The sequence below is a fragment of the Carassius auratus genome, unplaced genomic scaffold (assembly GCF_003368295.1).
Source record: "Carassius auratus strain Wakin unplaced genomic scaffold, ASM336829v1 scaf_tig00002667, whole genome shotgun sequence".
NCBI lineage: Eukaryota > Metazoa > Chordata > Actinopteri > Cypriniformes > Cyprinidae > Carassius > Carassius auratus.
Genome location: NW_020523471.1, coordinates 1 through 26491, shown reverse-complemented (window position 1 = coordinate 26491; position 26491 = coordinate 1). Strand labels below are relative to the sequence as shown.

General features: G+C 36.1%; 2 protein-coding genes and 1 pseudogene across 2 annotated transcripts in view; 1 reads left to right on the top strand and 2 right to left on the bottom strand.

Annotated features, from left to right (window-relative positions):
- LOC113069998 (cytoplasmic polyadenylation element-binding protein 3-like) overlaps window positions 1-532 on the bottom strand; it is a 30771-nt gene extending 30239 nt beyond the window's left edge. The window contains exon 1 of the mRNA XM_026243141.1: window positions 512-532. The gene's annotated coding sequence lies outside the window, so the exon portion shown is untranslated. The remainder of the gene's footprint in view (window positions 1-511) is intronic.
- Window positions 27-14445, top strand: LOC113070000 (E3 ubiquitin-protein ligase MARCH5-like). Its single transcript, XM_026243145.1, has 6 exons — window positions 27-330; window positions 7086-7288; window positions 10786-10916; window positions 10985-11168; window positions 12425-12591; window positions 12667-14445. Exons 1-6 carry the CDS (start codon window positions 287-289, stop codon window positions 12781-12783), a joined length of 846 nt encoding a protein of 281 aa, XP_026098930.1. The 5' UTR covers window positions 27-286; the 3' UTR covers window positions 12784-14445.
- A 1286-nt stretch (window positions 14446-15731) lies between these two features.
- On the bottom strand, window positions 15732-25343 carry LOC113069999 (insulin-degrading enzyme-like; annotated as a pseudogene).
- Between the last annotated feature and the right edge of the window lie 1148 nt (window positions 25344-26491).

Below are 26491 nucleotides of genomic sequence, written 5' to 3'. Positions count from 1 at the left end.
GAGTGCATCTGTGCTCTCGCGAGAGTCAAGATAACGCTCTCACATGCGCGTAGTTGCGTCCGCTCGCGTTTTCTCACGCGCAGTCAATGGAGTCTCTGCGTGTTTCTGGAATTACTGACATTTATGAATATTCATTACTAGATCGGTTTATGTTAATCGATCTCAATGGTTTATAATCAGATTTCAGCCGTTGTTTACTGACGGTAAGACGCTCATATGCGTGTTTAGCACGGCGTTAAGATTCCCCGCGGCCTGTCATTAATTAAGTGTGTGGACTCATGTGAATATGGCAGAAGAGGGAGCGGCTGTGATGCAGCAGATTGTGGACAGGTGAGTGAAAGAAATGCAGTGTAAACAAACTGCTAATATCCGCTACATATCAACCTGTCAGTAAAGTGGCGTTTGTGGACTTTCATATAGTTCGAAATATTCTTAAACCTGGATAAATATTTATAAAGAACAGTTAGAGTAGTTAACGAGTGATTGTTTGCAGGTGTAGTCTGTTACTTACATGATGTGACGTCTATGTCGAGGGGGCGTGTCTTTCATTTGGCCTTTAATTTTGTTTTGATTCAGTCTTGCTCTTTTGATTATATACTTTTTAGATTGTTTATGTTTAACAGCTTCTGTTCTGAAGATCCATCTATTGTTTAAACGTCGGATAACACACTGATTTGTGTCTGGAAACCAATGTGCAGAAGCAGAACTGACACAATATTAATTAACCATCAACAGAATATGCAATATTGGTATTATTAATAGGCATTATATTCATATTGGAATCGCCTGACAGACAATATTGTTTGGAAAAAGGTTTGGTTAATACCTAATCAATATTTAATTAAAGACAAGGTTATGGAAGTATCATTCAAAATTAAACACAGTATTTACCCAGCCAAACATTATTTTGTAAAATTCAAATCTGATTTTGATATTAGTTGCTCTTTTTGTGTCAGTTGCCCTAAAAACTGACCTTTTGTAAAACTATTTTGGCAAAATGTATGTGATTTAATTGTACAGAATTGTGATAATCAATATATTTTTATTATGGAAATTTGTATTATTTGCTATGTTGGAGAGCAGCAAAGAAAAACATTAAAAATCTTATTTTTTTCCATGCAAAATTTCATATTCACAAACCTTGTTTTATTTCTTTTATTTATGTATATATATATTTATATATATTTATTCATATGCATTAAAGTTATTTTAAATATTGGGTTATTAATTTTTTATTTTTATAGTAATGTCTACTTATAGAATTTTTAATTATTAAAGAGGATAATTGTCCGAGTGGGGTAACTGGTTATGTTTAATAAATGTAATTCCTGATTCCTAAGGTTTTTTAATTCTTAGCATGTGTCACGTGAGTGCATATGTTACTGGCTTTAATTGTTGTTGTTTTTCAGTTTTCAGACCTTGTAATATGTTAATTACTTAACCATTTTTGTTTATTTTTTTAAATTGAAATAATTTCTAGTGTATGATAGCTTATCTCGTATTGACCCCAGAATATTCCTTTAGTAAAACAGAAATAAAAGGCTTGATTGGCTGTTTGATCTGCCTTGCACACCAGCAGATGATTTGGGAAAGGTTCATGGTAAAACCTTTGCCTCATGACTTGCGTGATGTTGGTCTTAAGTATTATGAGCTTTACTTTTAATGAACCCAACACAAAGGACAGTGTGTCCTGGAGAAGTTTTTAATGACACTGTTGTTGTGGTCAGTTTTTTCTTCCAGATTGACCCTCAGGGGTCATTAATAAGCAGATTTTCTATATATAGGAGCATTTTTTGGTAAATGACATGGGCAAGTTCTCATTTCTGTAATTATTCATTAGGTCACTGCGTAGGGTCGAGCTGTTTTTGTGTCATGACCTTTTCCATGTTCTTCCAACCAGGTTGTCCTGTTTGCCAGAGGGCCAGCACTTGCAAAATAAACTAGAGTGCACTGGCCAGCTGATGGGACACAATTGAGCGGATCTTTCCTTCCAGTCCAAAAAGGCTAAACTTTCATATGTTTGTTTTTTGTGTGTGTGTGTATATTGTAAGTATTGCAAATGAAATATAATGTTTTGTATAATGTTATAAATATAATATACACTACACTACAGTTCACAGTTTTTATAAGACATTCATATTTTTATTTTGCTTCGATTTAGTACATTGATCAAATTTGACAGATGTGACAATTTCTGTTGCAGTTCTTTTGATTTAGGATTTCCTTAATCAAATAACCTTGAATAGAAATGTAGCATGGTTCCCAAAAAAATATGAAGCATTTATATGAATAAAAATGTATTTTGAGCAACATTAGAATTCCTGAAGGATCATGTGACACTGAAGACTGGAGTAATGATGCTGAAAATTCAGCTTTGCATTAAATAAATGAATTTTAATTTAAAATATATACTCGCATTCAAAATTAATATTCACATAAAATTGCTTCTTTTAAAAACATTAAAAAATCTCACCGAGCCCAATCTTTTGAATGGAAGTAAATTTGAACGTGTTGTCACCTCATATGTGGGTTTACATCTGAGGAAATAGGTGTTGAGAGGAAAGAACTGGACTAGCTGGTGTGTAAACTGGTTTATTGGCACATCAGCTGGTTTGCAGACATATCTGTGTCAGTTGTTATGGTGAAAGCTGTCATCTCTCTCAAATGGATCCTGCATCCTTCTCTAATGTCCGTCACTGAGGCAACAACCTTCACAGGTCTGTGTGAGAGCAGATAGTCGTCACAGCTCTATCAGACTCCAAAACACGGCCTTATCCAGGCCTGCCACCCGCAGCTGCTTTCTGTGCAATGTAGAAAAGATGGGCTCATGCTTAAATCCTGTCTGACCTTTACGTGGCAGACACTCTATCACCCTCTTTTGTTCTCGTCGGTATTCAGAAAGCTGGCTCCGTTTATTTTGGCTGTTTTTAAACCTCACTTTCTCTGTCTTACTGTTTTTCCCATCCAGCTTTGATGTGTCTCCACAAATGTGTGTCTTGAGTCATGTTTGAAAGGTGTCTGGAAATAATCCACCATCATTTGGACCTTTGGTGTTATGTTTCTGTTTGAAAGTCAACTAAATGCGGTATTGCTTGGTGCCTATGCTAATTGCTTTGGAAGCCCATTTCTGCCTTGGGAAAAAAAAGTAGTTGTGAATTATTTATTTATTTAAAGGTAACTGTGACTTTTTCCTTTGTAATTGTATCTTACAATTCTGGCAAAAAGGTAATTGCGGCAATTTTTCTCGCTTAAAAAAATTAAATAAAACATTTTTATGGGCTTTTTATTATTTCATTTGGATGGAACAGGACAGGAAAGCATTGGTTGGAGATAAAGGGGGTGGGATCGACAAAAAAACATGTGATGGGATTCGAACTCGAGTGGCCATGAGCTCAATGTCGGCGCTCTAACCACAAGGCTATTGGTGCAGACTTTTTCCTCGCAATGCTGAGTTTAGAATTTGTAATTCCGTCTGAATTTTGAGATGTAAACTGTTTCCATTGACGAAACTGGCTTTAATAAATTGCTAATATTCCACTAGGTTTTAACGTTTTCTGAAGACGATGTTTGTGCAAAACTGATTCAGTCAAAATGTGACTTACTGCTGCACTAAAACAGACATATAGGCCTAGATTTTGTAGAAATGCTGCTAATTCTATGTGGTAATTCTGGCTTTATATATTAGCTGGTGAAACGTGATCTTGTGGATGGGTCTTGTGACTCTGACTACAGGGGAAAGAGTGACCCCTCCTCAAGAACAAATATAGACCACAAGTTCAAGATGACTGGAGTTACTGGAAAACAGTGACTGAAGTTACATGAACCGTAATCTAGCTGGTGCTTGACCGGTGCACCAACTGTAAACTAGGCACAGATTTGGTTCTGTGGAATATAGACACACTTTGAGCAGCTATTTTTTTTATTTTATTTTTTTATTTGTTTATTTTAGGGGTGCATGATAAATATCGGCCTATAATTAATGTGCATTTTGTCAGTAAAGCCAGTTATCTAATCCGCCTTAAATTCCATCACGTGCTTGATTTCACATAGAGCAGTGTTTACTACACAATATATATATATATTTTATTTATTTCCCCTGTGCATTATTTAGGCAATCAGGAAATTGCTTGCTTCCATGTTCAGTATAAATACATTAGTTTAAGGTTTATATCTATCATTCTATTAGCTGGTATATGAAATGAATTAAAATGCAGTTCAGTGGCTAATAGCTATATGTCGCTTTAATGCCAGATGAAATGTCCTAATCGATGCAGCTCTATTTGTGTCAGTATAGTAGAAACGTCTGTGATCTCAGCTCTTCTTCTGATGCTCGACGACTACTTTCACTCACTGAAGTTTCTGGAAGATCATCAGTCACGTGACCACAGCCAAATGAATAAACTCATTACACCGAGATTTTAATGCCTTTTTAAATGCAGACTGACCTGTGTGTGTAGCAATGAGAACATGCAGGAAAGTTTTAATATTATTATTGCTCATGCTTAGTTTGAGGTTTGTCGAGGTGTTTAACAGTAGATGTTTAATGCTTCCACATTTTCTGGATAAGAGGAAGCATCTAAACTTTCACACACTTATTCCTGTTTTTGAAACCATAGCCACTTTATTCATGAAAACTCCTGCTGTATGAAATAAGAGCTGATGTTATGGCTCTAGAGATCAGGATTTTGAAACTATCATCAGGGTCATCAGTTCCAGAGACCCCCTTGCTGTTGTATAGATTGTCTTTCTGTGTCATGTAACCGGCTCTCAACATGTAAAGAAAGGCGAGCGGTATCGACTTTCTGACCTCCTGATGGTATCTCATACACTAGAGCTATATTCTGCAAGAGCTCAAGTAGTAATGTGAATCTGATAGAGGTGGAGAAGTGTCTTATTGGCATCTAAGAGGGATTTTTGCAGCATTTGTTCCCGGAATATGATTTAATGGAAAATGGTCTGGTGTGCTGGAGATATTTTAAGCATCATCTATGTCATCACAAACAGTGCGGAAGAGTAATTCTGTCACGGGTCTTCAGATAGAGAAGTGAACAGAATATGATCAGTTGTGTTATTAGCCTTATTATTCAGAAGTTGTTTGGTTTGCACATTAGTGGATTATGTATTAGCAGTACTTACATTTTTATTATTTTATTTAAAAATTATATTAGTATATATTTAATTAACTTATTTATTTGTGGTTTAAAGCACAATTGTTAATGAAATAATTGTGACGTATCTGTGAATGATTTTTCTCCCTCAAATCAAAAATCTTCTTTTTAAACCTTGCATAAGGGGAGAATGTCATTCTTGCAAAAATCAATGAGAATAATGTATTATTGATTAATTAGTAGTTTATTTATTTGTATAGTTCATGTATTTATTTTAATTATGACATTAGTGTATGTTTTATTTTGTGTGTTAGTAGTATTTTATTATTTATTTGTTTAATTTATTTAAAATAAACATTTAAATTAAAAAAAAAAAAATTATTTATTTATTTGTGGTTTAAAGCACAATTGTTAATAAAAAAATTTTTTGCAGTGTATTGGAGAAAAAAATCATGCTATCATTGTGTGAATTTGACTGCAGATTATATAGCCTGTAGTTTGAAACCTTACCCCTGCTGAGTGAAGGAAACATGCCTAAATCAGATTGGGTTTCACAGCACATTTTGTTTTACCTTGTTTATTGGCTGATAATCTGGTTGGCATCGTAATGAACGCAGCTCTTAGTGTGTAAATCCATGCTATGCAAGTGTGCTGAAGTGAGGGCAACGGTGAGATGTCTTGGGTTTCACACGGGTGATGATTGTGTTTCTGATGGTTGTCGTGATGGAGGCAGAGTTACAGGAACAGTAAGCAGCTTCTTAAGGAACATGGAGAAGAGGAACATGGACAATATTTGGCTGAGATACAGCTTTTAGAATATCTGGAATCTGAGGGTGCAAAAAAATAAAATTTTTAAGAAAATCGTCTTTTAAAGTTGTCCAAATAAATTCTTAGCAATGCATATTACTAATCAAAAATTAAGTATATGATATATCTATGGTAGGAAATTTACAAAATATCTCCATTGAACATGATCTTTACTTAATTTTCAAAAAAAATTTGGCATAAAAGAAAAATCGATAATTTTCACCCATACAATGTTTTTTAGTTTTTTTGGCTATTGCTAAAAATATACCCCAGAGACTGACGACTGAAGGTTTTATGATCCAGGGTCACATATTGCTTCTGGTCTTATGTTGAACCAAGTCAACTAACAAAACATCAGACTAATTGAAGTAAACCTGGCTTATTTGGTAAACTTGTTTTATAAAACAGGTCATGTTTTAAAGAAGATGCAAAGGTGCATAAAAGCATAAATCTGTGTGTTCTTGTTTGGCTTTGGGATTGTCATCTAATAGACCTGAGATGATCACCCGAGAGGCTCTTCGTCCCTCATGTTTAATTCAGAAACAGACAGAATGGAAAATCTCCCTCAGAAACCTGAGAGAACAGCCAAGTCTCGATCCCTCCTCCCGCAGAGATTTGACATCGATTATTTACAGGATCATCATTAGACATTGTCATGTAGATGTAGGACAAACAATTCAAAAGTATATTTGTTTCTATTTAGTGATTGCCACGATGATATACATAATTTTGGGCTTTTCTCAGCGAACAAACTTGTATGTGATTGAGCATGCAGTTCTGATCGTTTGAGTAATTCGCAGCCTATACTAAGGCCTTATGTTAAATAAAACCAGTTTAACTTGAACGCATTGGTTTAGACAGCTAGGTGGCTAAAAAAAACACAGTGAGATCAAAATGATAACCTGTATTTTTTTTCAGTTCATGATCTTGTTTCATTTGTGCTTAGTCACTGACCCATATTTCTCTGCGGTTGGCTGTCTGTGATTTTTTTTGTGCCAACTGTCCCTTGATACTTTTAAGAGTTGAACTATAAAAATAGCTCCAGGAGCCTTGAACTTTACACAGTAACATGACAAACGTTGTCTTCACCGTTCAGTTGTTATACAGTACTTTGGCCTGGATGAAACACTGAGCCGAGCACTGATGTGTTTCTGTGTGTGTGTGTTTCAGGAGTTGTTGGGTGTGTTTTGCCACAGATGAGGATGACCGTACGGCGGAGTGGGTGCGTCCGTGCCGCTGCCGTGGTTCGACTAAATGGGTTCATCAGTCGTGTCTTCAGCGCTGGGTTGATGAGAAACAGAGGGGCAACAGCATCGCACGTGTCACCTGCCCACAATGCAATGCTGAATACCTTATCGTGTTCCCTAAACTCGGTATGACAATCCATCAGTTTACATTCTTAAAAATGTGTCTTGGATCCCTGTTTAATATACGAAGCCAACTTTACACCATTTATTAGTTGATTTTCCTAATAATTTTTTTTTTTTTTAAAGAAGTGTCTTTTGTTCAACAACAGCCTTTATATGATCAAAATATTGTAAAATGCCATTACAATTTAAAGGGGGGGGGGGGGGTGAAATGCTATTTCATGCATACTGAGTTTTTTACACTGTTAAAGAGTTGGATTCCCATGCTAAACATGGACAAAGTTTCAAAAATTAAGTTGTACGTTTGAAGGAGTATTTTTGTTCCAAAAAAACCTCTTCTGGTTTGTCACAAGTTTCGGAAAGTTTTTTTCGAGTATGGCTCTGTGTGACGTTAGATGGAGCGGAATTTCCTTATATGGGTCCTGAGGCACGTCTGCTGGAAGAGCGCGCGCTCCCGTATAGCAGAACAATTCACTGATCAGAGCAAGAGAGCGAAATGTCACAAAAGAAGTGTGTTTTGGTTGTCAGGGCAAGACAACCCTGCACAACCTTGCCATGGTTTGTTTTGGGTGATGTTTTTTTCCTCAAGGTTTTGTCAGAGTTTCCAGATGCTCTCAACGCAAAAGCCTACTGGCGCTCGTGATTCTTTAGCTCCGCCCACACGTCACACCTCCAGACGCTTGTGTTTTTCCGGGAAAAAACGGTACAGACTATCTTTCTCTTATAAATATAATAAAACTAAAGACTTTTTGGAGTTATGAAGGATGCAGTACTACTCTATAGGTACTCAAGATTAACAGGATATTGAGTGAAAACGAGCATTTCACCCCCCCTTAAAAATATATATTTTTTTACGTGTATCTTTTTTTTTTTTTTTTTTTTTACTTTTTCAGTCTCTCATGATACTCAAGAAAACAAGAAAACTCAGAATAAGAAGCATTTCTTATTATTACCAGTGCTGAAAACAGCTGCTTAATATTTTTGTGAAAACATCATAGTTTTTTTTCAGGATTTTTGGATGAATCGAAAGTTCTAAAGAACAGCATTTTTTAAAATATATATATGGAAGTCTTTCTTAACACTTTAAAAATGTGAACTTTACTATTAACTTTTTATGCAATTTAATGCATCCTTCCAAAATAGTATTAATTTCTTGCAAATAAAAATAAAGAGTGGTTATGTTTATTTTAGTGCTGTCAAAGATTAATCGCAATTAATCACATCCAAAATAAAAGTTTGTTTACATATGTGTGTTCTGTGTATATTTAAGTATATATAAATAAACACCCATGCATGTATATATTTAAGAAAAATGTTAAGTTTATATTAAATTATATTTATATATAATATACATTTATATATACATGTAAATACATTTAAATATTTTTATGTGTAAATATATATTATGCAAATAAAAACGTATTTTGGATGCGATTAATCATTTGACAGCACTATATTTATTGTTGACGTTTTTGGCGTGAACAGATTTTAAAACCATTTTTCTTGAGGTTTGCATCAGAGTTACTTTTAAAAATATTTGTCATTTTGAAAGATACTAGATTGTAGTGAAAGTGAATATATTCAATAGATTGCCCTGCCTTTGCTGCAAATATAATAAACCGCTCACTTTCACATGTCACACATGATGAGCAAAATTCTGGACATTTGTGATGTTCTTTCACTTTTCACTTTATCAGGGTTCATCAAATGTCACTACGCTAGTTTTGAATAGAAGCACTTGTTTATTTAGTTTTTTTGTACTTCATAGGTCAATCCTGATTCCAGAGAAATCCCTCTTTTTGATTTTGGTGATGAGGATTTGCTTGTGATTCCAGTAATCCGCTGCTCACGAAACTAAATGTCATTTTTCATCCTCTTGTGTGTCGTCTCTTATGTAAATTGATCAGGTTGAGAGTATAACAGCATTAGATTCTCTTCACGCTGTGCTAATAATCTTCCTCCCGAGGCCCAGTCTGTCGTCCTCTCTCGCTCTCTGTCTCTTTCCACAGCCACGGGTTTATTCTGGGATACGGTTGTCAGGGTGACCGTGGCCAGCTGTGAAATTGCACCAATCATGCTCTCCGTTCGACTGTCAAACTGTAGGAATGCGAGACGAGACGAATGTCATAACTCGTGAACATGAGAGTTTCACAGCAAAACCATTTCATTTAGTTGCATTGCGAGCTCGTCTTCTGATTTAAATGTGTTTGGTCATGAAAGATTGGGACACAAAATATATGCCATATGATAGTGTAGTGAGTGTCACTGATTCTTTTTAACGAGTTTCAGAATCATTTTTAATCAGTAAAATGCTCCCTAGGTAGGTAGCTGACTATGGTTTGGAACTTTAGTTGGTATTTTATACATGAGCATGGTACGCAGATCTGCCACTCTGCTCAGAAAAGCCATAACTGTGAAGGTGAAAGACCATCTGTCTTTTATTTTTATTTTTTCAAATATATTACTCCTGATTGACTCTCAAGATGTTCTTCAGACTGACATCACATTGAAGTTGTTTTACGCAGCCTGGCACTGGAGAGGGTTTGTAGGGAACAGAAAGTCCTTGTTCCACAGCCGTTCTTTGGCAGAGCAGCGAAGCTGGTGTAAAATGAGGAAGAATAGACTGCAGATGTATTCCTGCTAAGTGGAGTTTATTTTTTAATGATCTTAATAATGGAATCTGTGGCCGGCAGCAGAAGTGCCTGAGCGCTTCCTCTTGCCAGTAGACATTAGTTTGATGTTGCAGCGCTAGAGAGAACGTGAACCAAATTCCAGCGCTGTCATCAGAATATTCCATATTAATATTCTCGAGAGCGGTCAGTGATCCCAACACACACACACACACACACACACAATGTCCAGAAACTTGTCCTGCAGTCGAGGGTATTTTTAGGATGAGAGGAAAGCAGGTTGTCGGTCGATAAATATTACATGATTTCCTCTTGATGTCCACCTTGAGTGTTTCCTCATTCCTTTCTGGGTCGGTTCCACTGTGTGCAGCTTTATTCCTGAGTCATTTAGGATGCAGTCATCATAGTCGAGCATAGAACAGTAAAGAGCTTGTGTCATCATGGTCTTAGTGAATTAAACGGGATGATCGACAGTTACTTGTGTGTTCGTCTCTTTCTGTGGACAGCTTCACATTTTGATAAACGATTATATATTTTCATCTGTAAGTTGCTTTGAATAAAAGCTCCTGCTAAGTGACTAAATGTAAATATATAGTCAGAAGAGAATTTTATTGGCCTGTTGGTTCCCGATCATAATATCTTCTTCTGCCCCCTGCTGGAGAGGAGGGGAACTGGATTCATCACTGCTTGATCCTCACGTGATGGTCACATGATTCAGACCTCAATATCACCTAGTTTTTATCATTTAATATCTCTTGTTTTGTGAAATTGTTTCATAAATAGATTCATGTCTGCATGATGATATAAATAGTAATATACTGTAGAGCCTTCTGCAGTTTCCTATAAAGATGCACTACATGCATTTCTGTGCAGGGCCGGTGGTGTATGTGCTGGATCTGGCCGACCGGTTGATCTCGAAGGCCTGTCCGTTTGCTGCGGCCGGTATCATGGTGGGCTCTATTTACTGGACGGCCGTCACATACGGCGCGGTGACTGTCATGCAGGTGAGACGTCACTCACAGATGAAATGATTTTACAAGCGTTATTTGATTCTGAAGCCTCCGTCTCTCAGGTTGTGGGTCATAAGGAAGGTCTGGATGTGATGGAACGAGCCGACCCTCTCTTCTTGTTGATTGGTCTGCCAACCATCCCAGTTATGCTAATTCTAGGGAAGATGATTCGCTGGGAGGATTATGTGCTCCGCCTCTGGAGGAAATACTCCAATAAGCTTCAGATCCTCAACAGTATTTTCCCAGGTCAGTGGTGACAGCACAGACTCTGTGTGTGTGTGTTTAAATATTGTAAATATTTGTTTATTATTTCAGTTTTGTGTGTTAATATATTTAAAAATGTAATTTATTCCTGTCAATTTTCAGCATCATTACGCCAGTCTTCAGTGTCACATGATTCTTCAGAAATCATTCTAATATGCTGATTTATTAAGTTGAAAATAAATTGGGCAAAAAGCTTACAAAATAGGTTTATTTCTAATATCCAATATAGTTTTTTAATATACTTTACTATAGTTTTACATATTGTTGCATAAAATCTTAATTTATGGTTAATAGCTCATCTAAAGTTCCCAGAAAATAATATCCAAATGAGACAACCAAAAAGAATAAATACATATTTTAAATGATGTTGGATTGGATATTGATGTATCAGTTTCATAAGTACTTATTCACTATGTTTACAAATACCATCTTTATCTTTATTATGTAATTTCAGACATTTTGATATTTGTACATCCACATGTAATCATGTTTTATTTGTTATAATGATTGTTTATTATTTAATTATTTAATTTAAATATATATGTAACCCTGGATCACAAAACTAGTCTTAAGTCGCTGGGGTATATTTGTAGAAAAAGCCAAATTATCGATTTTCTTTTATGTCAAAAATCATTAGGATATTAAGTAAAGATTCTGTTCCTTAAAGATATTTTGTAAATTTCCTACCATAAATACATCAAAACTTAATTTTTTATTAGTAATATAGCATTGCTAAGAACTTCATTGCTGACAACCTCAAAGGTGATTTTCTCAGTATTTAGATTTTATTTTTATTTTTTAGAATCCTCAGATTCCAGATTTTCAAATAGTTATATCTCAGCCAAATATTGTCCGATCCTAATAAACCATACATCAATGAACAGCTTATTTCATGCTGACCCTTATGGCAGTTTTTGGTCCAAGGTCACACATGGTCTAATATTTTCTATTTCTATTCTAGTTATAAATGTCATAGACATTTCCTTATATATATTCTTAATTGCAAAGTTAATTTTAACACTAATATGAAATATTGCAAATAAAATGTAAATGAATGCAACACCTATTTTACACAATATTTACTAAGAATTCAGTATTTGAAACCAGTTTATTATCTTTTGGCAATTTTTAAGTGCCAGATGGAAAGCTGAACTGCCTGACATGTCTGTACAAGCTTCTGTGAAACTGTCACCAAAAGTTTTGATCAATCTTGTTTCTCGCCCTGTGATGCGGCGCAGGTATCGGCTGCCCAGTGCCGAGGATCCCGGCGGAGGCCAGTCCGCTGGCCGATCATGTGTCTGCCACACGCATCCTGTGCGGCGCCCTCGTGTTCCCCACCATCGCCACCATCGTAGGTAAACTGATGTTCAGCAGCGTCAACTCAAATCTTCAGAGGACCATTCTGGTACGAGAAAATCCTGAAAAATTTGATTTATACACGTGTATCCTCACACTGATGACATTTCTCTCTCTGTCTCAGGGTGGCATTGCCTTTGTGGCTATTAAAGGGGCGTTTAAGGTTTATTTCAAGCAGCAGCAGTATCTCCGACAAGCTCATCGCAAGATCCTCAATTTCCCTGAGACGGAGGAGGCCTGAGCTCATCATCAAACCTCTGCTCGATTCCATCCACGAGACTTTTCACTGACGCTGGATTCGGTGAATGTGACTTCTGCTTTTGGAGTTTGAACAGTGATTCAGTTATGTTTCAGTTGTGTGTTACTCATTTTATGGGCTTTGACATTTTAAGAAAGAAAATAAATATTGAAAGGTTTTATATTAAGTGGTTGTTTTTTATTGAATTAGAAATATTCAGGTGAATTATCAATGTTAAATACTAAAGGCCAATGTAAACATCTCTTATGAAATCATCTTTTTTGTTGTTCTTCTCGAAGGAATTTCACAAAGAAATATCCCCATATTTTACACCTAAGTCAAAAAAAAACAATTGTTTTGCATATTAAAAAGGCAAGTCCGGTCACAATTATTTTTGTTTCAATTTAGAACATATTATATATACTATTAAAATTATACTTAACTAATTTTCAATTAGAGATATTTGTTTTGTTTTAGCATTTAATCATGGAAATTATTTCTCAAATCTAAAAAGTCACATTTTTTTTTTTAAATGTCAATTTTGTGATTGAAATAAGATGATATCTGTGAAATTGACCATCTTGTCTGCCTTCACATCATTGAAGCGATCAGATGATCAGGTTTAATTTCCTTCTTTGTGCTGAGTTTCAGGGAGTCCCTTTTATAGTCCGTCTGTTAATGACCCTGTACAAAGAGAGAATCCAGTGTTTGGTCTGTAATCGATCACTTTATTAAAACATTATTGTACTCGATGACTCATAACTGCTGTTAATAAACCTGTTCCATTTATTCCCAGAGATAAGTAGTCTTGTGTAGAACAGTGAACTTTAAGAGTATTAGTGGCCTTTTTATTACACCAGGACAATATATGTCTTAAAGGTTACATGGTTCGGATGGACAGGTTTATTTGGTGAACATGCCATTTTTCTTTTTTTCTGAATCATTGTGTCTGATGACTTCGAATTAATGTGGTGCTTCTTTTTCATCTCTGTGAAGTTGCATGGATGAAGTTGGGAGGGAAAAAAAGTATATAAATTCAATGCATATTACTACTGTTTTGTAATGGTAGTACACTGCAGTGGGAGGCAGGGGTTTTATTTTAAAGAGGTTGTGCAATTAATTAAACTTCACACGTAATTAGCTTTTGGAGCACTATTTGTCCATAGAGCTCAAGTACATCATTACAGATTCTTGCTGTAAATGCTTTATGGTGACGTAGTGAGACTTTGGTCTCTGCAGAGCAAAAGTGGGCGTTTATGACTTTGTGGGTGTTTTCAAACTGCTGGGTGTTTCTAAATCATGCAATCAAAATGATCCCCCTTACCTAACCCCGCCCCTAAACCTACCATCACTATGACATCAGCCAATCAGGTATCATGGTCTAAAAACACCCTTATCTGGTTACTCCCATTACTTTCCTGCAGAGACCTATACTCGGACGTAGTTGCTAAGAAATAGTTTATGTACACCGAGTGTAGAAGTATTAGACAAGTTTTTCTGTTGACTTTCTTTTCATCATCTGTATAGTATGAGTGGGGTATGTTTGTCTCCTGTTGTACAGATGAAGCATAATGCCAAATATAGAACATGTTGTACAGATATGGCTTCTGAATTTATCGTTTCTCAGTTGATTTATGTAAATAAATGTATTTTTCCAATGCCTGACTGTGTGTTGGACAGTTTTTAACTTGGACTAAAATGTTTCTTAGCATTGAGATGATTTATGGGATCTACATCTAAAATCTGTAGCATATAAACTGATGATAGTATCATTTGCAATCGTGTTGCATGTCCCTACATGGGTCCAGTGCCTAATTTTTCTAGCAATAATTTTGCTCAAACAAATGTCTGTTGTCTGCCGATATATCCCCACCAATTAAAAAAAAAAAAACTTCACTCAAAGCTAAAATAATATTGCTGTATATATAAGCACATTAAAAAAAAAGGTAAATGCATAAAAGTGGCACTAAACGCAACAAACTCATGGAAACGTGATACTTTGGAAACACTTCTGCATGCTAATTTTGAAAGCTGTACATTTTAAATGCATTGCTGTACATTAATAAAGGCAATTATTTTCTAGTAATCAATAGCATAACAGAAGCGGAGCAAAGTGTGTGGTTATGGTTAACCCTAGTTATATTTAAGGCAGAATATCCCTTTTTCTCAAAAAAATCCAAAATTAAATGTTTAAGGTTCAATCTTCAAAGAAAAATGTTAAGTGCAGACCAAAGAGAGAAAAAACCACAACACAAATGAGTTCATACCATTGTTTAATTATCAGAATCACAGAAAGCTCTCCCACAGATACACATTCCCCAGATGCACTTCAAAACCACCTAATAAACACGAGAGATCTCAACCATAGAACAGTTTCCACCTCACACCTGCGGTTTGGTACATACATTTCTTGGATTTGGACAATGTAACATCTTATGCTCATTCATGCAAAGTAACTCTCATTAAACCCTGCTCTTCTAGATTTCTTTACTCTAATATGTTGCTTACAGTATGAGCTAAACACATGACATCAGGTTACAGGAGACGGCAATCACTGACCTACAGAACTTCGAGCTGATTCTAGAACAGCTAAAGGGATTTTGGGCGCAACAAATGCTCCGACTGCATGCAAAATGCATCTTTGGAATTTAAAGTCATCTAGAAGTTCAATTTAATTTCCATTAAAAATGTATGGATACTCTGAACTAGTCCTATAAATTTAAAAACAAAAATACAGACCACTAAAACCAATGCAGAGAGATGCCTGAGTATATCCATCCTAGTGATGCAACCAAACTCATCGAAGAGTCTGATATCAGTTTGTTTTGCTGAGCATGAAACAGTATTCATTTATTTTATTGGACGCGGTAGGATGGTCGTTGAGTTTCTAAAAAATGCAGCATACAGTCGATTTGATATGCCTGAGTAAGTCCAGAATAAAATCACAGCACTAGAAACACAAGTGATGTTGAAGACTTGGCTTGAAACCAGACTAACACACACCTGAGACGGACACACATGGATTACACACTGACGGGATGTTCCTGCATCAGCGCTGGGAAATAACAGCCTTCAAACACATCACAGGAGCGTTTTCTGAGCACAGACCAAGTCTAGTTCTCATCTAATTAGTTTCTCGGATCCAAGCTCAAAACATGTCAAGAAAAACGCCTAGTGTAGCATTTCAGACACTAGTCATAGGTCCTGTATGTCACATTATTGCTTGAGGAGTGCACAAATCACAAGTCAAGACATTAGAAGTAAAACAAACCCAGTTAAAGGGGATTTCAAGGTTGGTTTCTCACAACAACTCCTGAAATGTTGTCATGTGGATATCAGTATATGGGCGAATTTGATCAAATTAAGCATCCTGAAAAACAAAATCTACATCATTCGTGTTAAATCGTTTCAAAAAGCAGTGGTGTATAAACGGTTTCATTTAATTTTGTAAAACTTAAAACTCAAATCAAGTGTCTTATGGGAGGTTTTACATAATTCATGTTTCATTGAGTGGAATTTGTATTTCTATTACGACACCGAGTTTAGGTCAGAGGAACAGGGTTTCAGGTATACTAGGAATCGTTTAAGGACAAAGTAACTTAAATAAGCAAATGAAAAGGATATTAAAATAGTTTATTATGATATTTCTTCAACCGCAAATAAAATCAAAGTCCATCAAGAAAACCACCTTGCATTTACAACACCATCCTTAAAGATAAAACTCTGCTTACATGCACAGAAACTAAAAACAACTCAAAGCAAATCGATTAAATTAAACTTTAAAAAAGGTGAAAACCAGAAAACCTGATCACGGATTAAAATGATCTTAAGGCCAGTTATTTCATTTCAAGAGAGACTTATCTTGATAAATTACACAACAGCCTCTCCAAACGGTTTCTCGTGGTTTTGCTTAACAGTGGTGTAAATGAAACGAAACCGCATTTTGAAATGAAACCCAACAATGAGAAAGTGTCATTGTGGCCAGCGAGTGATTCCTATATTATACAGGGATACAAATTTCCTGACAGAAGCAATGTGAAACAAACTTTCTATGTTTTCTATGTATCTATGAGATATCAGGTGTCAGGTGTGCATGTCTGACGCAGAGCACAACTAAAAATGTTGCAAGCGGCTCCTTCGTGGCCTGCTTACACACACGCAAACACACACACACACACACACACACAAAATGGTGTTACTGGCTCCATATTTGGGTGTTTCTGACAATCCCATGATGCTGGTCACAGTTTGGCAGCCATGAAATTGATGTGAGGTTTGGTGAGAGGGAACAGCGGCAGACTCCTTTTGAATTCGGTCATATCCTGAACCAATGATGGCTGAAACACACAACACAAAGCAACACAATGAGTGATTTATTGTCGTATTTATTTATTTTTTTAAGAAAATGCAAGTAGTGCTTGCCCATGGAAAATCACCACAATGAGCATATTCTTAGAAAGTTAGGGGGCATATAAGGTTCATAACAGTAAAAAACAATTACAGTAAAACAAAAATATTGTGAAATTACAATTTAATCATCACTTTTTTTTTTATATTTTGTCAAATGTATTCCAGTGATTGCAAAACTGTATTTTCAGCATCAATTCAGCTCAAACTTTATCAAAGTCTCATTTTTGGAAAAAAAATAAAAATTAAGATTATAGAATTTATTTAGTATTAAAAATCCCACTGGACCCAAACTTTTGAACTGTGGAGTACGTCATCTGACATTTGGACAGTTTTCTTGAATTATTTATATTGGCAAAAATGCTTAACACATAAACATCAATGCAGTACCTGAGGAAGTGAAGGGGCAGGAGGCAGATTGACATCGTTTTGAGCAGGAAACTCCCCAACCAGTGGACCTGCAGGAAACACATGGTAAAAATGAATGAATTTGCCCTGCTGCTTCAGTCAGTAAATCAGAATGTTTCAACCTTATTGGTGTCAGTACTCACAGGAGTCCATCTCTCTAGACATCACATGCACAGACACTTTGTGTCTTCTGGGGGCATCAATGGCCAACAAGTCCTGGAGAGAACAGACATGATGCCCAACATTATTATTAGTGTTTGAATGGTCTGCTTTGCATTGAAAGCCAATTTAAACTAAGCACTCAAAAAATACTTATACACACACTCAATGTGCTCTGTTTTACAAAAACGTTTAGAATATAAAATATTTAATACATATTTCAAAAGAAGTAATCTCAGTAACATTTTAGAACAGGGACCAATTCCCACTATTAAATAGTTGCTTACTGACAGCATGCTGCTTTTATTAACATATTGGCTGTTTATCAGCAATTAAAAAGCACATATTCTGCATGATGACCATATTCTACATCCCTAATCCTACCCAATACCTAAATTTAACTACCCATTAACTATTAATAAACAGCAAATTAAGAGTTTGAGGCAAAAGTCGTAATTAATGGTTTGTTAACAGCAAGAATAGAACCTTAAAATAAAGTGTGACCAAAATCTCCCTCCAACCTGACAGAATATTAAAGAATGTAACTGACAGCAATGGGCTCGCTGAGATATTTGCAAAATGCCGTTGAGATTGGTCCTTTTTGCATGCATTTGCATACTGAATTGTGATTGGTCTATTTATCATGCATCTGCATTTACAAGGCAAAGACAATGTGTGCAGACTCCAATCCATCATGGAAATGTCATTACTTAACTTATTTTGCTGCAAGCATGTACTCCCTTTTTTCAGGATATGCAAATCTAGTTATGATTATGCTGCAAGAAACCGCATCTGTTTCAGTGTGTGACGACGCATTCAGATCATTACCAACCCTGTAAAACTGCATAATGTGTTCCTTTGTCAGTGTCTTCAGGTAAGCCACTTCAATGTTATCTAGATCAGACAAAGAAAATCAAAGTCAGTGGTTTCAAAACTTGAGATACTTGATGCTAACATGAGTTCAATTCAAAATCTGATCGGTGACTCTCACCCCTGTCGAAGTTGTACTGTTGGGAGATGATTTCTCCCCAGTACTTGGAGCATTCAGCTGCCAGCTTCTTGGGTTTGTCAAGCCGCCGAATAGCCAGTGCCTGGATGTGTTTCTGAAACGCTTCCTCTCCCATCTCCTCCACACTCTTCTCCATCGTCTTGAGGAAGGCCTCCACCCGAGACTCCAGGTAGTGAGGAGCTTTTTCAGACTGGATGATGAAACGCAGTCCCTGCACTCCATTGGCCCTGCGGGGGCCGCTGAACACAATGTAACCTGGTTATACAGACAGAGAAATAAATGAATGATGTTCTTAAGAGCAGTGGTAGTGAAAGTCTGAACAGAAATACTTGCTCTAATCGTCGCATTGATAGACAAAAAGAGAGAAATTTGTATTTCCACAGACAACTGCGAGCATTTCTCCTGAGTGATTGTGTTACCCAGCTGTTCTTTGGTGCGTAGAGTGTTGAAGCATGGCTCAGAGATGATTTGACAGAAGAGCTCCAGCAGCATGTTCTCATGCGTGTTCTGCATGTCCGTCTGATAGTAAATCTCGATTCCACAGTTATTATGAACCTCATTCCTCTGCTGGTAAACATACCAGCCACCTGATAACCACAGAGAACTGGACTTAAACACAAGAACCATGACAAACACACACAAAAATCATAGGCCTCAGATTATACACCACAGATTCAAGTTTAACAACAGTCTTAATACCATCTAATTTTCTTCATTCCTATAAAGTTTGATGGATTAACATACTGCAAAGTGTATTAAAAGAAAAACACATAACATGAATATAAAATGTAAAACAAAGTATTTTTCTTGATGCCACAGAATATAAACAAAAAAAAATGGTCACAAAGTTTAAGTTTAGATTTTGTTTTAGACTGTACAAATTCTGAAGAATCTTTCATTATTACTTTATTAGAACCTGTATATTAAAAGAAAATTTGTAAAGGCAGTAGTTTTACGATTAGGGATGCATTAAATTGATCAAAATTGACGTGTCATGAAAGATTTAATTTCAAATCCTGTTTTTTCTATTAATTTATGTAATATGTTTTTGTTTTTTTTTTATTTTATTTTTACAAAAATCATCATTTGATCATGTGACACTGAAGACAGGAGTAATGATGCTGAAAATTCAGCTTTGCATCACAAAATTAAATGTTAAAATCTATTTCAATAGAAAAAATTTAATTTTCAATTATAATATATTATTTTTATATAATATTTTTACTGTATTTTTTCTAAAAAAAAAAAAAAATAAATAAAAAAAAATATGCTGAACACTTTTTCAGCAACAACAATTATTACCAAAATCAAACTTTTGAACAGTGGTGTGGATACAGAGCTCAAAGTTGGAGAAAAGCTCCGGATGTTGCATAGGTGTTTGTGGTGCGAAGCGCTTACCGTCAGGTACCTGCACTTCCCTGTAGCGAATGAGCTGACTCGGCAGGAGGGGTTTAGTGTGAGCGTGCTCAATGAGAGTGTCCTCCAACATTTGCATCATGCCCAGAGCAGACTGGAGACAACAGACAGTTAGACAGACTGCACTGCTCGTATAAAATCTAATGCGATGTTATGTCAACTTGTGAGCTAATTCAATGAAATACAAACTTACAAAAGAAGAATGAAACTCAGATTCATCAAGCATAGTACAGCAAAAAACTGTACAGTTAATTTATTTTAAAAGGCACAGTTTCAACCTGTCTGAAGACAGACCTGCCTCTTCTGTATGTCTTAAAAAAAAATTATTTTCATACAAACCTGTTTGGTGATGTTGCCATGCAACAGGGCTTCAATGTGTAACCGTGACAACAGCTGCGGTATGAACGCCTTCAGACGAGGTAACGTCACATCTGAAAAACACAGACACAGCATGAACACACATGCAGGAGCCCACTGCGCTCACTTTCACAGAACAATACAAGAGCATCGCACCATCCAGAGCGTCTCGGAGCTCGTCTTTGGTCCAGGCCACCTCAGTCATGAGCAGACGCAGGTAATACATGGCGTGCTGGTGAGGCTGCTCCGCACGGAAGTTATTCAGAGACCTCATGTACTGAAAAACACACAAGTTTCATTTAGATCACATAGTTACAGAGCACATTTTCTCATGGACACAGTATAAATTACTATATTATTAAGATATTTCTGCTAATGATGCATCAATTTCACCAACCATTTAGCATATCAACTGCAGAAATAAAGCTTGTATTTACCCTAAGGAAAGCTATTTGATGTCCAAAGCCCATTGGAAAAAGTAACTTGAAAAAAAGTATTTTGCCAAATACATGCATTGTATTTGAGATTTTATTTTTATTTAATCGGTTAGCGATGTTAACTGATTGCATGTTTGAATAAACGGTGGCTTTAAGAGCTTTCTTGACAGATTTAAATGTTTATAACAAACTGGAGTAGAACTGCCTTGTGTGCAACAACTTTTAATGGAGTGTTATGAGGGTTTATACATTTTCTTTCGGTTTTCTCTAAATACTTTAATTTAGGTTTAGATGTAAGAAAATGGTGAAATGTGTTACGAGGAGCTGAAAACACAAATTAACCAAAATAAATTACAAGTGAACTACTGTGGAAATCTTCAGAGAACCCTGCAAGTATAGATTTGTGCTAATAATTGTCATCTGTTACTGAAAAAGTATCTTAAAGAGTGTTTGTGTCTCACCGCTTCCTTAATGATATCAAAGCGCTTCTCATCGATCTCAAACGTGGCCATTTTCTCCATGATCTTCTTCAGCAGGATGTGTTGTTTGTCATTATAACCCTTGACTGACAGCTGACATAAAGATACATTGAATAATTTTGAGAATGAGTGATAAGAACAAAATCAGTTCAAGCACTGACTTCCCTTATTCATGGTCTTTGAAATTTGTTAGAATGGAAGACAAACATACACAGATTCAGCACAGATGCATTGAGTTACTGCAGAACAGACTAAAAACAACATTTAAAGTTATACTTTAAAAGGTTTCATCTTCGGACAACCATCACTGCAGTGCATTTAGATTATGATGAATGTGTGTGTGCATGCAGTGTGGAGTAAGTGAATCACACAGCAGGTTACAAGCAGCCCAGCTTTGCCACGTCCTCCCAAAATCAGTCAGCCTGTTTACACCTTCTATTAACATCCATCTTGGCTGATCCCATCCTGTGATGGGGAAACTACTTTAAAGTACCCATTAAGGAAAGATAGTCCATGTACTAGTAAATTCTGGCCATTTACCTTTAAAAGGTCTTCAAGAAAAAAAAAAAAAGGTTTTCTCTTGCACCCATCTATATTCTGAAGGCTTTTACCTTTGCACTTGAACCTGGCTTTATCTGATGTTCAGATTTCTGTTCTGGTAATGTATACCAATTCATGCATATTACTAGATAATACTTAATTTACATATTTAAACATAACATTCAGAAAACTTAAAAAAACAGTTACACTTTAAGAGACTAACCAAAAACTAAGTCGTAAAGTGCAGAGTTAGTGGATTAGACTGAAAACAGGCACAAACTTTACAGTAAAAACTTTCCTTTGAAGAAGCCAAACATGCCAACATTAACCACTGCTTTAAGATACAGCCCAGAAGATGTGGAAAGTGGATTTAAAAATGTGTCTTTATTTTATTTTCTACTTTGACCTTCAGCATAAGATTTGTGTGGACACAAGTAAGGGTCACCGGGTTTAAACTCGATTTGACGATTGGTCAAAAACATGGACATCTGATGTTACTACTTGCATTTATACATGGTTTGTCTAGACACGGGTCCGATTTTAATATATGCAAATACAAGAGAATTGAAATATAGAACCACAAGTCACATGGACTGACTTGAAGTTGTTTTGTCATTTTGTGCTTGACAAGCATTTATTCTCTTTGTTTTCTGTTCTTTTGGGCGTGTATCTTTAAAATCACCTAAACCCAACACAAAATACAATAAACTTTAAAAAGTTAAAAAATATTCTAGCAGACTGATCAGACAGATATTTTGAAAGTATAACATCGCCATACTCTGTAGAAAGCAGCAGATTTTAACAGACAAGTTACCCTGCACACTCATAAGCCTCAAGCTCCGCCCTTCACCCACAGCCCCACCCATTTCAAAGGGGGAGGGGCTAATTACCATACTTACAAGGATGGCATTCATTCCTGAAGCTATGCCATAGACCAACCCTGCCAGGCGGGCTGCATATGTATACTCTCTCAAATCATCCTTCAACAACCTGAGAAATAGGTAAGTCATGTTGCAGTGCAGTGGGTCTGCATATAGGTAGCGACTAGCAGGACGTGGAAAAAGAAAAGGGGAAAAAAAGAACAAATGGAGTGATATTTCTATAGAAGGGTCATGACAAGACAAAAGGAAACGAGTTGAGAGGGACCACAGACAGAGTATGAATATGCAGCCTCAGCTCCGGCGACAATCTAAAGCTAGTCTACTTCTACATCTGGGGAAAAACAACACTAAAAGAATTTTTAGTGAAGTAATGGCCACAAACAAAGATTTGGGTCTACAACCACAAGGACAGCAACACTGGTAGTCATTTGTTTGTGTGTGAAGTTGGACTGTTGTCCTCACAGGAGGAGCATGTTGGCAAACAGTGGCATGGGGGAATATTAGGATACTTACATACATCCCATAGACGGTATTTTGAAGGTCATAGTTGAGGCCAGCTAGCTCGGCTGCATATGCATACTCGTTCAGGGAATCCTTGAGCAGCTCAAGGTACAAATACGCCATGTTACAATGCAACGGGTCCACATACGCAAACGGGCTGTGGAAAAAACGCAGGTGATAAACCCTTTCACTTGTGACTTTAGTGTAAAGGGTCGATCTATGAAAAATGTAATTGCAGTTTCTTAATGGTTTGGAGTAGTTAAACAGTTAACAGGTTAACAGGGTGCAAAATAATTGTATAACTTTAAAATGAGGTTAGTTGGTCTAAATAAAAACAGTCTGACACTTCACTGTTGGATGGAAAAAAATAAAGTATCAGTAAAACCTATAAACTAGTAAAATATTTTTCGGGTGAATCTCATGACACCTGTCAAAACAAGTCCAGATCATCTCATTTAAATCAAACCAAATTTTATTTTTTATTATATTTGTGAAATATATTTAGCAAATTAAAAATCTCATATAAAAAAAAATCGTACTTTTAATTATTAATATTATGCAATAGGTGTGCTCCGATTCAAATCACATCGTGTCTGCACTAAAGGCGAGGAATTATCACTTGCACACTCAAGGCAGTGTTGCATCGTCACATTCTCTGTTTGCAGTGCGTTTTTTTTCTTTCCATGCTCGTGTTAACAGATTTTAAAGCTTTGCACACAGTTGTGGTCTGGCAGTGCTTTCCATGAGTGGTGCATCTGCAGCAGAGCAGAGATGGAGTTCACTGCATGTGCTGAATTAAAGTGAAAGCGCATTGTTTGTTGTACATATGAAAATGTAGTAATTACATGATAAATGCATGTATAATTCCAATATGGCTTGTTGGCTAGGTTTAAAAGGAAAAGAGCCCTTTTAGTGCTCTAAATAATAGATGGCACTCATGGAGGTAGAAAAAAGTTATTTAAGAACTGCAGTATTTTTTGTAATAAAGATTTAAATGCAAAAAAGGGCAGTAGAGCTGAGTGTTTCTGTCAATGGTAAGTTTTAAAGGGGTCATATGATGTGATTTAAATTTTTTACTTTCTCTTTGGAGTGTTACAAGCTCTTGGTGCATAAAGATGATCTGTAAAGTTGCAAAGACTAAAGACTCATTCTCTTTATAAAAGTTAAGTCAACCACGCCTACCTAAAACGGCTCGTTAAAACACACCCCCACGTCTTATGTCACGATGTGGGAAGATTTGAATAACGCCAACCAAATGTTCACACAAAGACAGGTTTTTTTATTCTCACTGTTGATTGCCGAAGCCATGTTGTGGAAGAAGCTGCGTTTCATTGTGAAAACGAAACTAATTTGTTTGGTAATGTATAAAATAATGTTCTTTTCATCATATGACCCCTTTAATTTAGAATGTTTGTGATAATGTAAGAAAAGTAGTTTAAATGTCACTTGCTTGAGCAACTGTGTTGTGCTGTGTGTAAGCTATTGTGCAACAATTGCATGAGTGTAAATGCACTTCATGATGGAACATTTAGGTGAGAAATATAGATTTCTGAAAAATCTCTAACTCCACTCCCCTCCACCCCTCAAATAAAAAAAATAATACCCACTCACAAGAGTTGCCTATAATAGGGAAATCCCCCCATTTTCAAAAATGAAAATTCAGGGCCCTGAATAAACGTAAAAAAAATCCTGATTTGAGTATTACTATAAATATTTCCACATGATAAAAATAGTTAAAAAAAAAGAAAAAAAAATATCAGTAGCGGTGATCGTATCGGCAGATACAGCTTTCTGTGATCTGTCTCATAAATCCTGATCGGAGCACCCGTTATGCAGTAACATGAATAAACAAACAGACAATCACTACTATGTACAGTTTTTATGCTGAACATACCTGAAAAACTCAAAGTTTAAACAAGCCTTGGGGTAGGAAAAATTTGTCATCTTGTTTGAACCAAACTTTGCTCATTGCCGGTGTCCTAAAAAGAAAAGAAAGAGATTCAGGAAAAAAGAAAAGCCCAATGTCTGAAAGACATTCAGCAATTCATGTAAAATTAGTCCCATTGCAAATGATACAACATTGTTTTAAGCACAGCACACCTTTATCAGAGCGGGGACAGACGGGGAATCCTTTTCTAGAGGATAAATTTCAAAGTTTGTCGGGATGAATTCATTCTTCATTGGCAGTTTGAACTTTCCATTGGGGTCAGCATTTTGCCACTTCTGAAATAAAAAAAGGAAACAATTTTTAAAATATTAAATATTTAAATATTAAATAATATTTATATAAATAGTATTATTATTATTATTTTTTTTTTAGAGCAAACCAACATTAAAATGAATCTGCTAGAGTAGGGTTTATAACATTTTTACAAAAATCATCAGACTTGCTTACCTCACAGCTCAGCACAAGACTGTTCCCTTTACCAAATATACAATGCTCATAAAACATGGATCCTCCCTACACCCTTTTAGCTTCCGGTCTAGACAATTTAACACTAGTCTAAATTCTGAATGAAAATAAAGATAAGGTTTGTCTGCATACTTTGAACAGGAAAGAACAAACAAGATCAAAACAAAATGTTTCTCACCTTAATAGCATCATCAGTAATAGCTTCCTGTTTTTGTACTGCGTGCCGTACCACTCCTCCTCCGTCTTCTGCCCTTCAAAATGATTTTAGAGACAACAGCGACCCTAAAAGAAATAAAAGTGAAGCCAAAAAGAACTGTAAGATCATTACACCAGAACGCAGCATGACACAGTCCATTCTCACAAACTCCCTTGGGAAAATAAGAGCTAGCAATTTTGCTTTATCAGATCTCTGCCACAGTAAACAGATTGGGAATTAAGGTCATTACATCGATCAAAGGTTCAAGTCTTCCATAGCTTCTCAATCTACTGTGCAGGGCTTTAGAATCAATGCAACATTTCTGGACATTTTAGACCGTCCTGATCAATAGAGAGAACATTTGGAACAATGACGTTCTATCTGGACTCCCAGCATCAATCATCTTCATAGAGCCCAGAATAGGTTCAGTCTAAAAACCTGAACACTCTTTCCAGAAGTAGTCTAAATCACACAAGGTTACCGGCAGGATACAGCAGTTCAGACCATT

Coding starts and splice junctions, on each gene's coding strand:
- LOC113070000 (XM_026243145.1), top strand. CDS start 287: ATGGCAGAAGAGGGAGCGGCTGTGATGCAGCAGATTGTGGACAG. Junction 11,169..12,424: donor CCTCAACAGTATTTTCCCAG/GTCAGTGGTGAC, acceptor GATGCGGCGCAG/GTATCGGCTGCCCAGTGCCG. Junction 12,592..12,666: donor ATCTTCAGAGGACCATTCTG/GTACGAGAAAAT, acceptor TCTCTGTCTCAG/GGTGGCATTGCCTTTGTGGC.